Source organism: Pristiophorus japonicus, chromosome 17 (genome assembly GCF_044704955.1).
Source record: "Pristiophorus japonicus isolate sPriJap1 chromosome 17, sPriJap1.hap1, whole genome shotgun sequence".
NCBI classification, from domain to species: domain Eukaryota; kingdom Metazoa; phylum Chordata; class Chondrichthyes; family Pristiophoridae; genus Pristiophorus; species Pristiophorus japonicus.
In genome coordinates, this window is record NC_091993.1 from 32,814,106 (window position 1) to 32,829,429 (window position 15,324).

The 15,324-nt window shown below is 43.8% G+C and overlaps 3 protein-coding genes and 6 non-coding genes across 11 annotated transcripts in view; 7 read left to right on the plus strand and 2 right to left on the minus strand.

Annotated features, from left to right (window-relative positions):
• Positions 1-1,915, minus strand: part of zwilch (zwilch kinetochore protein) — a 43,223-nt gene extending 41,308 nt beyond the window's left edge. Inside the window, exons 1-2 of one of the 3 annotated variants that reach the window (XM_070858583.1) lie at positions 1,877-1,915; positions 641-692 (exon numbers count right to left, since the gene is read on the minus strand). Coding sequence is in view for 1 of the 3 variants with exons in the window: in XM_070858581.1 (XP_070714682.1) it covers positions 641-692; positions 1,707-1,759 (105 nt within the window). In the remaining 2 variants the exon portion in view is untranslated. The other 2 variants (XM_070858581.1, XM_070858582.1) reach the window with 2 other exon arrangements.
• A 331-nt stretch (positions 1,916-2,246) lies between these two features.
• On the plus strand, positions 2,247-11,607 carry rpl4 (ribosomal protein L4). The gene is made up of 10 exons (XM_070858588.1): positions 2,247-2,299; positions 3,407-3,578; positions 5,019-5,125; positions 5,426-5,564; positions 7,352-7,476; positions 7,656-7,785; positions 8,540-8,696; positions 9,837-9,920; positions 10,563-10,683; positions 11,484-11,607. The coding sequence occupies exons 1-10, from the start codon at positions 2,297-2,299 to the stop codon at positions 11,523-11,525; spliced, it is 1,080 nt and encodes a 359-aa protein (XP_070714689.1). The 5' UTR covers positions 2,247-2,296; the 3' UTR covers positions 11,526-11,607.
• Positions 4,315-4,413, plus strand: LOC139228413 (small nucleolar RNA SNORD16). Its single transcript, XR_011587561.1, has one exon. It is a non-coding gene; the product is annotated as a small nucleolar RNA SNORD16 (small nucleolar RNA).
• On the plus strand, positions 5,269-5,367 carry LOC139228414 (small nucleolar RNA SNORD16). Its single transcript, XR_011587562.1, has one exon. It is a non-coding gene; the product is annotated as a small nucleolar RNA SNORD16 (small nucleolar RNA).
• LOC139228415 (small nucleolar RNA SNORD16) lies at positions 6,777-6,873 on the plus strand. Its single transcript, XR_011587563.1, has one exon. It is a non-coding gene; the product is annotated as a small nucleolar RNA SNORD16 (small nucleolar RNA).
• On the plus strand, positions 8,067-8,138 carry LOC139228410 (small nucleolar RNA SNORD18). Its single transcript, XR_011587558.1, has one exon. It is a non-coding gene; the product is annotated as a small nucleolar RNA SNORD18 (small nucleolar RNA).
• Positions 8,971-9,041, plus strand: LOC139228411 (small nucleolar RNA SNORD18). Its single transcript, XR_011587559.1, has one exon. It is a non-coding gene; the product is annotated as a small nucleolar RNA SNORD18 (small nucleolar RNA).
• Positions 10,075-10,146, plus strand: LOC139228412 (small nucleolar RNA SNORD18). Its single transcript, XR_011587560.1, has one exon. It is a non-coding gene; the product is annotated as a small nucleolar RNA SNORD18 (small nucleolar RNA).
• A 615-nt stretch (positions 11,608-12,222) lies between the features above and the next one.
• Positions 12,223-15,324, minus strand: part of map2k1 (mitogen-activated protein kinase kinase 1) — a 47,391-nt gene continuing 44,289 nt past the window's right edge. The window contains exon 11 of the mRNA XM_070858589.1: positions 12,223-15,306. Within this exon, the coding sequence (XP_070714690.1) occupies positions 15,193-15,306 (114 nt within the window). The 3' untranslated portion in view covers positions 12,223-15,192. The remainder of the gene's footprint in view (positions 15,307-15,324) is intronic.

Consider the following 15,324-nt stretch of genomic DNA (forward strand, 5'->3'; position numbering starts at 1 on the left):
GGGTGTTTATTGTAAGCAGCTTTGAAAAGAATCTGCCCAGGAAATTTGAACTATTTAGGAGCGCTGTACAGTGAGCATGTGTTGTTACTGGAATGCATCTATTACTCCAGCAGGTCCATTGCACTGATCCGTGGCTAAACATACTGGACCTCAGTCTATTGAGGAAGTGTTAATTTCAAGAATATGGAGCTTCTGCCTGCTTATCTCACTCAATTACAAACAGACACATTTTAAATGGAAACATTGTCAGGGTTGCAAAAATGCTTAGATTAATTTAAAAATATTTTCAGTGGCTATCATGCTAAAGTACATCTCCACAGGCCTATCCATGACAGAATGTTGGACAAGCAGTCTGACAGTTCAGCAGGGTTGGAACTGGGTGTCATCAGCATTGTTGAAGTTGACCCTGTGTCTACAGATGATATTGCTGAAGGGCAGCATGTCAATGAGGAACAGGAGGGGGTGGAGAATCAATCCTTAAGGTGACAGTGCAGGGATGGGAAGAGAAGCCATTGTTGGAGATGCTCTGGTTGTGCATGGACAGATGAGAATGGAACCAAGCAAATGCAACCCTACAGAGCTGGATAATGGAAGAGAGGCATTGGAGAACACAAAGTACTCAGCTGTTCAAGCAGATTACCTCATACAGCACAGGATCCTTAAACAGCCCTTTCTTTTCTTGGTCACAGAATCTGGAAGAAATAAATGTATTGAAATACAAAATCAGATTGTGGCAATCTTTATACATACAGCTGCTTATTTCTTGAACGTATTGACGAGAGAAGAAGTTGTTCTCTGTTCTAGAATGAAGACATTAGACATACACTTCTAGAATACAGAAGTCAAGAGAAAACCCACAACGTGGAGACAAGTACCTTTGCACACCATTAAATAACTTCAAATTCAGTCACAAACAAAATAAAACATGCGTTACAACAGCAATAAAATAGCTGGTAAAATTTATAAATTTTTTAAAAACTGCTTCTAGAGCAATTTTCTTCATCCATCACCTCAAACTGCTCTAATCACCATCAACACCAGTGACTGGCATGTACCCACCATGGACTCAACCCAATGTGATACAGAAATCAGAAACAAATCTGTACACCTCACTGCTCCCCCACCATCACCACATACATCCCCCTTCCCATCACATTCCCCCCACACACACCCCCACCGGAGCTGGGACAGTGGGGACATTACCTCTCCCCACAGGAGGAACTGGGCTGTGGGACATCACCTCTCCCTATATATTCCCAACATTAGGAGCTGGGCTGAGGGACATTACCTCAATTCCCCACAGGAGGAGCTGGGCTGAGGGACATCACCTCCCCCCCACGGGAGGAGCTGGGCTGAGGGCCATCACCTCTTCCCCCCCCCCCCCCCCCCCCCATTCCCCACGCCTGAGGGCCATCACCTCTCCCACCCCATTCCCCACGCCTGAGGGCCATCACCTCTCCCACCCCATTCCCCACAGGAGGAGCTGGGCTGAGGGCCATCACCTCTCCCCCCCCCCCCATTCCCCACGCCTGAGGGACATCACCTCTCTTCCCATTCCCCACAGGAGGAGCTGGGCTGAGGGACATCACCTCTCCCCCACGCCCCACAGGAGGAGCTGGGCTGAGGGTCACCTCACCCCCATTCCCCACACCTGAGGGACATCAATCCCCAGGTGAGGACACTGAGCTCCCTGCAGACACACTTACTGCAGCAGGAGGGTGTGAAAGCCTCGGACGGCCTGGTAACCCTCAGAGTCCATCCTATATGCATATATATATATATATATTTTTTTTTAAACTTGTTTTCACAAAAATGTCCACAAGAAAAAATATTCAAACGCCAACCGCCCAGCGCGCGCGTTTCTACAGCAACTAACGTCACTTCCGCCGAAGTTGTCCAATTTATTTTAATATATAATTATTTTGAAGCATATTCAGCGAATATGAATGTTTTCAAACACAATCTATACTGTAAAATAAATGTTAAAGATTAACTAATGATTTTCCGCCTTTTAACATGAAGGGCTTGTGTATCACCGCGCATTAAAATAGTGCCAGCATCGAAAGAAAATAGTGCCAGCATTCTTTTAGTTTTTTGGTGAAGAAAACGAGTGTTTTTGTTAATTTAACGATGTCCATTAGTCAGAAGGGTAATTTTGAAAAGGTCTGCTGGGCGGTGTGTGGGCTGGGGGTGGGGCTTTGGCGGGGCGGGGGTTTGGCGGCGTGCTCCATATCCCGGCGGGCGGGAGTGGCTCGCCCTTTCCTGCCGCCGCCGCCGAGCCGCGCGGAGCTCCGACATGGTGCGTACTCGGAGCCGGCTCCAAACCCGGCCCTCCCCGGGGCCCGGCGCCCCAAACCCCGCCACCGGGCCCCAGGCACTCCGCTGCCTGACAGCGCGCCTTGTTTTAAAATAGAAAATCGAAACTTTTCCGTGAAAGGAAAAAGCGAAATCAGGAGGCCGAGTGCTGCCGGGCCGCCATTTTATGGCCTAGGTTGGAGTTGGGAGGGGGGAGACACGTTGTCCATAATGTAACCGGAGCTGGTTAACCAGGGGAGTTGGTATTAAACGGTGGAAGTTTCTATTAAACAGTTGGGAAATTGGTTTTAAAGGGAGGGGGGGAAGAGTTAGTATTAAACAGGAGGCAATAGGTGGCACAGGATTGGTATTTTGTGATGAGATGCTTCATTTAGAGGAATGTAATAAGTACGATTTTTAAACGTTCATTTTCAAATTTAAAAACAATCAATTTTCCAGTATGAATTTTCTGTATTTGGATTCTAGGTTATTTCAGATTCCTGTCTGATATAGGAGAGCATTTCCAACTGATTAATACTTGAGTTTTCGGCTGGGCCTAGTTGAAGCCGGTCCATGTGCCTCTGTGTTGCTGTTTTTCAGTTGAGGGAAGTGGCTGTAATGTAATTTGGGGTTTGCGATCGTGACTACTGAAGTAATGGTGATCCCTCCCTGCCTTCATGGGTTATTGGTTCTGTAACAATACTTTTAGAATTGCCGTGGTAGTAAAGACTTGGAACCCAGTAAATTTTTTTCAGCTGCTGCCAAATGAAGTGTTTGATGTCTATAAACTGATCTCTGTCGAAAAGAATAATTATATTCTCAACTGTATTTCACAATATTAGAATCAGAGTTCCTTTGGGACTTAAATAATGTCTGTGATTTTTAAAGTTTAGTGCCATCTTGATGTAATGCAGAATATTGGCTGAATATTGAAGTACATTAGGCTCGGGAACCTCACTGGGCACCACCTGGTAGCCACTCACAGCTGAGGCCTGTATTGCCCAAAGCACCCTGGCAGAGCAATGGGTACCACCACCATCACTGCACAAGTGGCAGGAGACCTGGGAATTAAATTTTACTTAATGGCTCTTTTTTTTATCATCTTTTTCAGGCGTGTGCTCGACCATTAATAACGGTGTACAGTGACAAGGGAGAGGTATCGGGCAAAAATGTTGTTATGCCCGCAGTTTTCAAAGCTCCCATCCGCCCAGATATTGTGAACTTTGTTCACACAAATCTACGCAAAAATAACAGGCAGCCATATGCTGTGAGTGCGGATGCAGGTAATGTATATTAGTCTTTTAAATTATATTTTAGGTACTACTAACCACATGACTTTTCCTTGGACTTGGACCATGCAATCTCAAAATATTATTTGGCACATTATAAAAGATTGAAATCAGCACAGACTGCAGGCAATTCAGCCCTCCCCCCCCCCCCCCCCCCCCCCTGCTCCCCCTCCCCTGAGCCTGAGCCTGTTAGTATTTACCAGTGCTTTTACCCTCAGCTAGATCATAATGAATGTTTAAAAAACTACTTGAAAGCATGTTTATACTTAATTGAACATCTGGTTATGAAGAATCTAGGGCATGGAATTTAGTTTAACTACTTCAAAAAAAAACAGTTACCATTTGAAGATAAATAGATAATCCAATTGTGTGAGATTGCATGGCTATTGTGTTATAAAGGAGTTAGATAAAGTCCTTACTACTAGGGGGATCAAGGGGTATGGTGAGAAAGCAGGAATGGGGTACTGAAGTTGCATGTTCAGCCATGAACTCATTGAATGGCGGTGCAGGCTAGAAGGGACGAATGGCCTACTCCTGCACCTATTTTCTATGTTTCTATAATGGAATAGAGGTATTTCCCTCACTTTTGGGGTGCTGTTTTATGGAAATATTTATAAATATAGTCAAATCAGAGATACTGGTTAAAAGAGAGCGTGCAAAATGTTGGTATGCTTTTATGAAAACGTGTCTTATTCTATGATCATATATTGATGTGGGGGTTCACGGTGCTTGCTATGATGGTGTAATTTGCGTCTGACGCTGTGCACAGTGACAGGTGCCTCTGTCAATAAGCTGGCACAGCTGAGTGACGAGTGTTTCAGTCTGAGCAAGAAAGTCGTGGCATGGGTATGTTACGGGGTTGTTCAATTTTTTGCATATTAATGCAGCAGTACTAACAAAGAGCAGGCTATAAGGGGTGGCATAAATGGATGTTTTTAAAATTACGAAGTTATGGGGTAGATGTAGAGATGTTTCCACTTGTTAAGGCAGTCACTAATAAATTCAACAGGGAATTCAGGAGAAACTACCCAGAGAGGGGTGAGAATGTGGAACTCGCTGCCACAGGGAGTGGTTGAGGCAAATAGTATCGATACATTTAAGGGGAAGCTGGATAAACACATGAGGGAGAAAGGAATAGAGGGATATGTTGATGGGGTGGGAGGAGGCTCGTGTGGATCATAAACCCTGGCACAGACCAGTTGGGCTGAATGGCCTGTTTCTGTGCATAGATTCTATATTTGTCATTGTGATGATGGTTTTTATTTGTAACTTATAGAATATTGAAAGTTCACTTGTAGCAGGCCTAGATCACTCAATTTGGCTTACCCCCATTGAAATGATTTGTAAACTACGTATTTGTTTGCCGCCCACAATTTCAGTTCTCGTGGCGAAGAAAATAAATTTATGGTTTGTATTTACACGTTTATTTTTCAGGTCACCAGACCAGTGCCGAGTCGTGGGGTACCGGCAGAGCTGTGGCCCGTATTCCCCGTGTGCGGGGTGGTGGCACCCATCGCTCCGGTCAGGGTGCTTTTGGCAACGTATCCTATTCAATGTGTGAGATTAAATACCGCCAGGTCTGGTCTATACACACACTATTCTGTGTTCTCCCTTTTTAGCGAGCAGGAATTTGCTGTGTGCGGCCTATTTGAGCTGCCTCCTTTATTGGACTAACATTTCTTATTGCTGTGATGGTGTAATTTGCGTCTGACGCTGTGCACAGTGACGGGTGCCTCTGTCAAAAAGCTGGTACAGGGGAATGACGAACATTGAAGTCTGAGCATACTTGAATACCCAACAGTTGTCCTTTTGGGAAAGTTAGGCACCTTAACCTGAATCAGATGTGCCGAGGGGGCCGCATGTTCGCTCCAACAAAGACTTGGCGCCGCTGGCACCGCAGGGTGAACGTGACCCAGAAGCGATATGCCATCTGCTCCTCTCTGGCTGCATCCGCCCTCCCGGCTCTGGTCCTGTCAAAAGGTAAGTGTGCAGAGGCTGGAGTGCTTGGATCACATTGAATATTAATAATAACTTGTTTATATAGCGCCTTTAACCTAGTAAAACATCCCAAGGCGCTTCACAACAGTGTTCCAAGACACAACAGATCATTTTGACACTGAGCCACAAATGAAGAAATTAAGGCAGCTGACCAAAAACTTGTTTAGAGGTAGCTTTTAAGGAGCGTCTTGAAGGTGGAAAGCGAGGCGGAGAGGTTTAAGGAAGGAGTTCCAGAGCTTGGGGCCCAAACAGCTAAAGGCACGGCCACTGATGGTTGAGCAGTTATAATAAAGGATGTTCAAGAGGCCAGAATTTGAGGAGCGCAGACATCTTGTGGGGTTGTGAGGCTGAAAAAGATTACAGAGATGGAAAGGGGCGAGGCCATGGAGTGATTTGTAAACAAGGATGAGAATTTTGAAATTGAGGTGTTGTTCAACCGGGAGCCAATGTAGGTCAAAAAGCATGGGATGATGGGTGATCATGATTTGGTGTGAGTTAGGACACGGGCTGCTGAGTTTTTGAGTTAGGACACGGGCTGCTGAGTTTTGGATGACCTCAAGTTTATGTATTGTAGAATGTGGGAGGCTGACCAGGAGCGAGTTAGAGTAGTCAAATCTAGAGGTAACAAAGACTAACGGCAAGGTGCTCTGTTAAACTCTTTCATAGTCCAAATACAAGGTAATTTGTTTCATCTCGCCCAAGAGACCAATAGGAGTGGTGATTTTCTCACTGGTATGCGGTATGCATTGACTGCAGTAACTTGCTTTCTGCTGAGAGTGCTATGACATGCTACATGCAATAGAATAATCTTTTCAAAATAATTAAAGCTGATGTTATAAAGTAGTTAAAGTTTACATTAGGGCAGTGAGCATAAAATGAAAATGATCCGTGTGAGACCAATCGCTGCCATCAAGGTGAGTCGTTCTGGGATTAAAGCCCTGTGGCGGGTTACTTGCACCTGCTCCATTCAGAGCAATCTGGTGAGAAGGGTGTTTGCATTTGACTTGTTTGAAGTGGGTATTAGCGGCAGATGTTTAATGGGATTAGCTGGAATTGGGAGTGCAGAAGTTACTAAACGTTGCTAATGGGAATTTACTGTAGGTCCTAAATCAGTTGGCTTTTAGAACTAGATCCTCCGGGTATATGTTAAAATGTGCTGTGTTGCTGATTGCTGCTTGGAGCGTGGCAGTGGCTTGCTATGATGGTGTAATTTGCGTCTTATTCTGTGCACAGTGACTGTTGCCTTTTGTTATGCTGGTGCAGATATATGCCGAACATTTGGCTCTGAGCAGGACCTGAACATATTGGTGGCAATTTTCAAATTTGAATGTCTGGGGAAACTTTAGCTTTTTTTCATCGAGGCCAGCTAAAATTGGCTGTTTAATTTTAATTCTTTGTACCTCCGTGTATCATCGAGTTATATGGACAGTTCCCACTGAAATTTTCCTTTTTTAATCTTTAAGCCATTTCCCTTTGTTAAAACTAATGTGAATTCCACCACTGTTTCTGATCAGACACACCATGTTCCAACAACCTGCTGTAAATAAATATGATTCTAACCTGATCATAAATCGTGTTTATTAGTCCCAAGTGTCGTGGAACGAACTGAGGCAGGTGGGAAATCATTTTGCTTTGACCAGTTCTGGTTTAAGTCTAACTTTAACTTTACTTTTGGGTGTTGTCTCTGCAGCTGAAATCAGAGATTTGGTATGTGCTGAAGAAATTTATTGACCAGAAAGACCTGAAACTGGTTTTATAATCCTTTGCAGGTCATCGCATTGAGGAAATCCCAGAGCTCCCACTTGTGGTTGAAGACAAGATTGAAAGCTACAAAAAGACCAAGGAGGCTGTTCTGATGCTAAAGAAACTGAAGGCCTGGAATGATATCAAAAAGGCAAGCAACTCTTTCCTTGTTCTACTGAGTGATACACTGAGAAAGGATGAGACTTTGCTTCTGGTCCGTGTTTCTGATTGCTGTGACGATTTCGAAGATCTGATCTCGAATTAATTTTTTTTTTTAAATCACTGTTTGAAATTAGTCAACAATAGATGTATTTATTTATCCCCCTACAGGTTTATGCATCCCAGCGTATGCGCGCTGGCAAAGGTAAAATGAGGAACCGTCGGCGTGTCCGGCGCAAGGGCCCGTGCATTATCTACAACGAAGACAATGGTGTTGCCAGAGCTTTCAGGAACATCCCAGGTAATCTCCTGTCTGGCAGGTTTGCAGTATGGGCTAGTGTCTTGTGAGGCAACTAATGGGCAAGAGTGCATTTAACAATGTTTTGGGGCTTTTTTTATATTGAACCTACAGTTAGAACCTTTGTTGGGATCCTTGTGTCTACATGTGATTAACTGATGGTTTGCTGTGGATTTGGTGATTTGTTAAATTCACTTTGCCGTGTTGCTGGGAGCTGCGAGAGTGCCGATCAGTAATGTAATGTCAGATGACTATTTGCAACAGCTACTGATTCTCTGAGCTGGACAGAATGATGAGATTCCACTTCATGGTCCGTGTTTTTGAAAACTTGTGATATTAGTGGAAGTTCTGACTTCAGTAGCGGGGCGTGCAATTTATATCTAAGTGCACATCAGTTTGCAAGCCATTGTTGTAATCTTTTTATTTAAAAAAAAAACATTTTAAATGCCTGTTTCTTTTCCCTGGCTCAATTAATCAGTTTTCCAGGTAGGGAGTGCCTGGCCTATGCACAGCCTCTCCCCAGGTGGTGAGGGCGAGTGTGTGTATATAATATTCCCGATAGCGGCAGTAGCTGTTTTTGTATTGATTTGTTGCAATGTTAAGACGTGAGCTGAAAGTTGGCGTGTACTTGGTGGAGAATCTAACCCTGCTTTGCATTGTCCACTGCAGGTATAACACAGGAATCTAACCCTGCTTTGCATTGTCCACTGCAGGTATAACACTGGAATCTAACCCTGCTTTGCATTGTCCACTGTAGGTATAACTCTTCTCGACGTCAACAAACTGAATGTCTTGAGACTTGCTCCTGGTGGCCACGTCGGACGCTTCTGCATCTGGACAGAGAGCGCCTTCCGGAAGCTGGATGAGCTGTATGGAACTTGGCGCAAACCTTCCAAATTGAAGCTTGGATACAAGTAAGCCCCTGGGTGTGATAAAACAACATTGGTGGGCGCAATGTTCTTCATCTAAATTGATCTTTATGCATTTTCTCCTGTCTCAATTTGCTCCTCTCATCTGAGATGTGATTCTAGATGTGTGGGCATCACAGCCTTGTCTTGCCTGGTGTCGACCTTATGGACCTTTACCTCTCGCCCAGGAGGATGGAGGTCAGCACTCTTGTCCAGCTGAGATTGTTGCATTGTGTTTTAATCCCCGTGCAGTAAAATTGGAGTCTTGCAGTAATGTTGCGACGATGATGAGATTCCACTTCATGGTCCGTGTTTTTGAAACCTCATGATATTAGTGGAAGTTCTGATGTCTAACAGAAGCAGGAGGTTGAAATGTGCACTAACTGCTCATTTAGATCTGATTTCAGTTGGTATCGTACAGATTACAGTTCAAGTACACTCTGCTTTGGCCACCCATTGAACTAGATAGCTGGAGATTTGGGGCAGAAAATTCAAACGATAGTTCCAGAGGTGAACAGATTGATCTCACCCCAATCTTCCGTGTACAGTATTTTATATTGTCTTAAGTAACAGTAATTAATGGCTCTGGGATATCCTGGATACCCAATGAGATACTAATTATGCAAGTTTGCTTTTCTTTCTATTTAAAGCCAGCAGTGCCAGTGCTGCTCAGCATACTTTACTCTAGGCTCTATTCTCATGGTCTGTTCTTTCTTGCAGTAACTGAGCCGGTGGTTTCCATTTTAATCTTTCTTGTGGCTGGTCATAGAAATTTACGGCACAGAAGGAGGCCCATTGTGTCTATGCCGTCCGAAAATGAGCTATCCAGCTTAATCCCACTTTTCAGCTCCTGGTCTGTAGCCCTGTAGGTTATGGCACTTCAAGTGCATATCCAAGTACTTTTTAAATGTGAGGATTTCTGCCTCTACCTCCCTTTTAAGGCGGCGCGTTCCAGACCCCCACCACCCTCTGGATAAAATAAGTTCTCCTCACATCCCCTCTAAACCTACCAATGACTTTAAATCTCTGCCCCCTGGTTATTGACCCCTCTGCTAAAGGAAATAGGTCCTTCCTATCCACACTTATCTAGCTCCCTCATAATTTTATACTTTGGTACTTACAATAACTGTTTGCTTTATAATCCAGCCTTCCTATTCATAAGATGACTAACACAGATCTGAGCCGTATCATGAAGAGTCAAGAAATCCAGAAGGCTCTTCGTCCACCAAAGTAAGTTGAAATGTTTTGCCTGGTCAGTTAATCCGAGCTGAACTTCGTTGCTCTGAGATCCTGATTGAATTGTGTCCATTTATTGGGAGTTAATGTAAATGAAAGCACGACATGTGTACCAGAGCTAGATCAATCATTCTGCTGCAGCTTTCAGGCACAGTGATGAGATTCCACTTCATGGTCCGTGTTTTTGACACCTTGTGATATTAGTGGAAGTTCTGATGTCTTGTTCGTAACATGGGGCTGAAGTTGGAATAATTGTTTGGGCGGGGACAGTTCTGAAACTCGTTAACATTTCCTCCATACAGATACATTTAACAGCAAGTTCTGTTCTAACCTGGCATTGTACACCTTCCTCTGGCCCAGAAGGCAGGGGGGTATCGTTCCCACGTGTGGGACCCAGAGCGCCTTGGTTGTGCTGCTTTTCTATGAGAGCACAACTGAGGTCACACCTGCTGACACGCTAACTCTTGTACAGAATTAAACAAACACAAGCTGGCTTTCATGTACCCCACTTCAGCAGAGGGCCTGTTGTGTTCCTCGTATCTCTGGATTACGGCCCGTGTGTGGTGAATGTGATTTTACTCTGCCAGTAACGCCTGCTGTTGTCAGAAGCTGACGTTTTTTTTTTGCCTTTCACAGCAAAACTATACAGCGCAGGGTGCTTAAGAAGAACCCACTGAAGAACCTGAGGATCATGACCAAGCTGAACCCATATGCCAAGACCGCACGCCGCCATGCAATCCTCCTGCAAGAGAAGAACGTAAGTGTGGCCACGTTCACAAAATGGCCAGTTCGGTCTCTGAGCGAGATGACTAAACATTGCATAAAAGGGATCCTTTTTTAATATTTAGTCTTGTTTTCATGTCGAGGCCTAATGGATGTATGGGGATGTTTGCAAGCTTCGAAAGCCTATTACATTAGATTCTGTGTAGAGGGCAATGAATGACATGGCAATGAATGACATGGCGGTGATTGTACTGAAAATGTTGGCAGTTACTCGACTTTCCATTGTAGGCTTCTGATCATAGCCTGAATAGTGAGAATGTAAGACAGTAATTACTGTCAGACAAATGCTTGCCAGAGAATATGGATGAAAACTAGGTTACAAAACCCCATTCAATCCTGAATTGGAAAGTTGGGGTATCAGAGAGCAAAGTGATAATGGGCTAAATGGCCTGTCCTTTTTTCAATAACTTAAGTGTGAACCCTGGAATGATAAAATATCTATTTTTCAGACTATTTGTTTTGCTGACGGTTCACAAAATATCAGGAAGTTACAGGTCCAAATCTTGTAGCAGTTTGAGTTGCTGTTTGCTCAACCAATTAGAGGGCTGGGAACATATTTAACCCATATTCTATTTGCTGCTTTAGTCTTGGTCTCATTGCAAGTAATGCAGGAATACTTTGGTGTGATTATGGCAGTAAACTGGTTACAACCATTTTAGAAATGTTGGTGCAGAGATAAAATAATTCATTCATCCGTGCGGGCTTGTTGAATGCGATGGTTTGGGTTGGTGGGAATTTCAAACACTTGAGACAAATTGTTCTTTCCCCTTTCAGCACAAAGCCAAGCTGGAGAAGAAGCAAAAGGCAACGGCGTAAATGCGAGGCTCCTGTTGTTACAGACGTGTGCGCTCACATTGCCACATGGATTCAGTCTAAATAAAAATCTATTTAAAATAAACACACACGCTTACAGTTTCTTTTGTTTAAGTTTACATGAAGCAATTTGAGGATAACTTGCACTGTTGCCCTGGATTAGCCGTTTTGTTTATTGAACTGTGTGTTCCATTGTGTTCAAAGGTTAGATCACAACCCTGTGAATTTGCTGTGCCACCACATGATTAAAAAGCCACACTAAAATAGTCAGGTGCTGGTTACTGATTGCTTGTTCGGTGGTCCTGCATAAGCTGCATCGTGCAAGGTGTGGACTTGTGAAATAAATTTTGGGCAATGAGTTTGGATGAATATACACTCATTTTCATAAATGTCCCAGGCAGTATCCTGCTCGAGTGGCCATGGCTTGCCATTGCTGAGTCTGGAGTTGTGCAATGGTACATCGAACATGCAGTGATGCCAAGTCTGCTAGCGCTCGAGGGACTTGCTTCTTGTTGTTTATACGTTCACATTCCACCTAAATAGTGAGCCTGGACACCACGTGGATGGATTTTTCTTGGAGGTACAATGACACGTAAAGATGCCCGTTTTCTAATGTTGCCACAAAGACATAATTGTTATTCCCCGAATTGATTTGAAAAGCGGCAAAATGTAAATGTAGAAAGAAGGAAACTTTTAAAGATCACATTACAATCATTTATTGCAACATCTGATTAATGGTGAAAACGTTAGCAGGAACACAGGTTGAAAGGGGTTCTGAATTGCACACTTTACATGATATACACGGTTCTAGCAGTCAACAATATTTGCTCACACAAGTTGCATTTGGTCTAAAGAAAGATTGTCTGGTTTAGAGTACTCCACATCTCTTGTCCTTGGCAGCTTCCCAGGATTTCCAAAAAGATCTTCAGTACAAAAGAGGATTGTTTCCTTTAAAAGGTGGGCCTTTGTTAACAGTTTGATATTGGGGGGGCACTTTAAATCATGCTACAGCCTCACCAGCATGGTGCAGGTGGGGTGTATGAGAAATCCAGGTAAAGCCCCAATGAAATGGGGACATGAAAGTTGCAAAGAGGAAGTGGCTGCCCTGTTTCTCCTGCTGTTCCTTGTGCCCCCCTCCCCCCCAAAATCAGATGTAGCTCACGGCCACTTCTGTGAAGATGTAGGGAATAAGCTGAAACTGGCCAAGGAAAAGGGAGGTTCAGAATCCCTTAGCTTTAATAACTGGCTTCTCTTGGCATGGATGCAGGTAGCCAGCCATCCTGGGTTTGATTTAGCTTGGCACTGTTGGTCTCTGCATATTTATTCTACTAATATCAAGTGGTTTTGAAGTAGTAGATTTTTAGACTAGTGAATAGACACATCAATAGTTGGGGCCCTATTGCAATTCTCAATTAGCTGCACCAGTGATGACAGGGCACGAGTTTACACCCATGATTCCCTGATGCAAGTTTAGTTGCCCCCTCTACAGATTTCTGTTCCTGCTATTTTCATAGTGAATTAAACCTAATGGGGAGTTGCTGTTCTCAATGTTGAGTGAAGGGAGACTAGCTATATCTAGCATCTCCTAGTGGCTGATTACTCACAGCAGAGAACAAGTTGCCTGCTCATTCTCATGGTAAATCACAATTTAGTTTTTTTTTTAAAAGGGATACTATTGGTGAGATGTATCACAATCACAATGTTTAAGTTATTTGGAGAAGGATAATGAGAATTGCTCATTGCTGGATGAGAGTAGTAATGGGACACTACAACCGTTTATACGATTGGGACAAGGGGCAGGGCATTTGAAATGTGGTACTACTGTCTGCTCCTTTTAATATACCCTGAAGAGCCAAATATATCAATGATTCTTAAAGTGAGATGTGAAAATGGAGTTGATGGAAAGAACTGTTAATGCAAAGACATCCTATTCCAAGCTGGCAGTGGTGGAGAGCTTGCATGCACCATTTTGGATGGATCATTCAATAGAAGAGGAATGTCCACACGGTTTGACAGGGCTACAAAATAATTTCAAGCTCCAGTCTCCGCTGACTAGACTGATGCAACTTTGTTTGAGCCTGTGCAACTTTACAATCCTTAATGCTGTATGAAGTAACTACAGTAACTTGTTTCACACATGGGGAAATCAAAAAAATGCCTGTAATGCAGGGAACACAAAGTTTAGGGAAGGGAGGAAATTAATCTGAACTGCTAGTTTAGTTAACAACTGAAATCCGACAGAATTAAACAGGCCGTGATGTGCTGCGACGCTTTAAGTGGCTGCAAACCCAGAACGTTAATTTGGGCACTGTTGCACTCTTCCATTTTATAAATCACTTAACAGGAGACTTCCGGGCTCCAAAATGTGCTCCTTGTTATGGATGGTACAAAATCTTATCACCAGTTAAACATGTAGGTGTAGAGTTTCTGCCAGGGCTGCAATTGGCAAATTGAGCTGAGGAGGAGACATGCTCCAGTTTCTGCGCAGACTTATTGCAAAAGTCCAAATGTGACATTTCCTGAGTCAGTGTAGTTAATTGGTGATTGGAACAGGCAATCTCCAGCATCACCGAGTGGGGGGAGTGCCAGAAAATGAGCCATTCTTCCACTCAGTGACTTACTACTCTTGGTCTTGTGTTGATCTCCATTCAGTCTGCAAGCATGACCGAGCCTCTTTTGCTTGTCATTTTAATTCTCTGCCCCACTCCCACTTCTCTGTGCTCTGCCTCCAATGAAGTTCGAGAAACAGCACCTCAACTTTTGCAGACACTTTACAGTCTCCTTGTTTCAACAATTTCAGCACAAAACCTCTGTCCCCATTTTTTCAGATGGCAGGGGCTGGTAATGATTCTGCAGTTGTCATTTAATCTCTCCTGCCTTCCATCCTATCACAGGCCTTTCCCTTTTGTTCTTTATTCCCACCCTCTTTCCCTGCACCGGGGGGAGGGGAGGTACTGGCAACAGCTCAAGTGTTCTGATCGAGAATTCAGACAGATCAGAAGTGCCTGGAGCTGGTAGCACTGTTCTACCTCCCCGTAGGCTCCAAGGAGTTCCTGCTGGCAATTCATAACGAGTTCCCAATCTCTGACTGCTGAGGGACAAATGCTTGGCCCAGGCTCCTCTCGTGCACCTACCTCCCAGGTTTGGAGTGGTAGTAATAGAAGTTAGTGAACAAATCAATGTTCTTCCCCCTCTGATGCAAATGGTATGAAGGATGCAGTAGAAATACATTAGGGAGAATGTAATTTAACTTGAGATTCCAGTTTCCCCACTTGCAGTGCAGTGTATACATTAGTAATAGGTATTCAGGCACACTATTATTGTCCCCTAGGGAGAGTGGAATGCTTATTTCCTCTTAAAAGACGAGCGATGGTGGGAAGTTTCTACAATTAGCCACTAAATTGGGCAGTAGACTGGTTTACTACTGACGCCTCAATCGGTGCACACTATACCGATTCCCATGGGCAAGTTCCAAGAATTAAGAGGGGCAGTTAAATCTTGGCATTTTAACAGACATCCTTCCTTTAAAAATGAAAATACATTTCTTTTTAAATATATATCTTTAGAATTATTTATGGAACAGAGGGTTATTGATGAGGTAATGTTAGCAGAAACATCCATCAGTTTGCTGCACAAATACAGAACAGCAGAGGTTTAGCGGCACGTGACGTTATACAGCGGGAGCGTGCGTTGGGGTGCTTGGCTGCTTCAGGCCGATAGTCGTGCACAGCCAGCCTGCAAAATCCACTTCTTCTGCCTCTGATCGCTTGATGAAAGAATGAGCCTGTCACAAAATACACGA

What these genes read in the sequence shown, in the direction of transcription:
- rpl4 (XM_070858588.1), top strand. An exon ending in GGCTCTGGTCCTGTCAAAAG is followed by an intron (nt 5,565 to 7,351) that starts GTAAGTGTGCAG and finishes AATCCTTTGCAG; the next exon opens with GTCATCGCATTGAGGAAATC. An exon ending in AAGGCTCTTCGTCCACCAAA is followed by an intron (nt 9,921 to 10,562) that starts GTAAGTTGAAAT and finishes TGCCTTTCACAG; the next exon opens with CAAAACTATACAGCGCAGGG.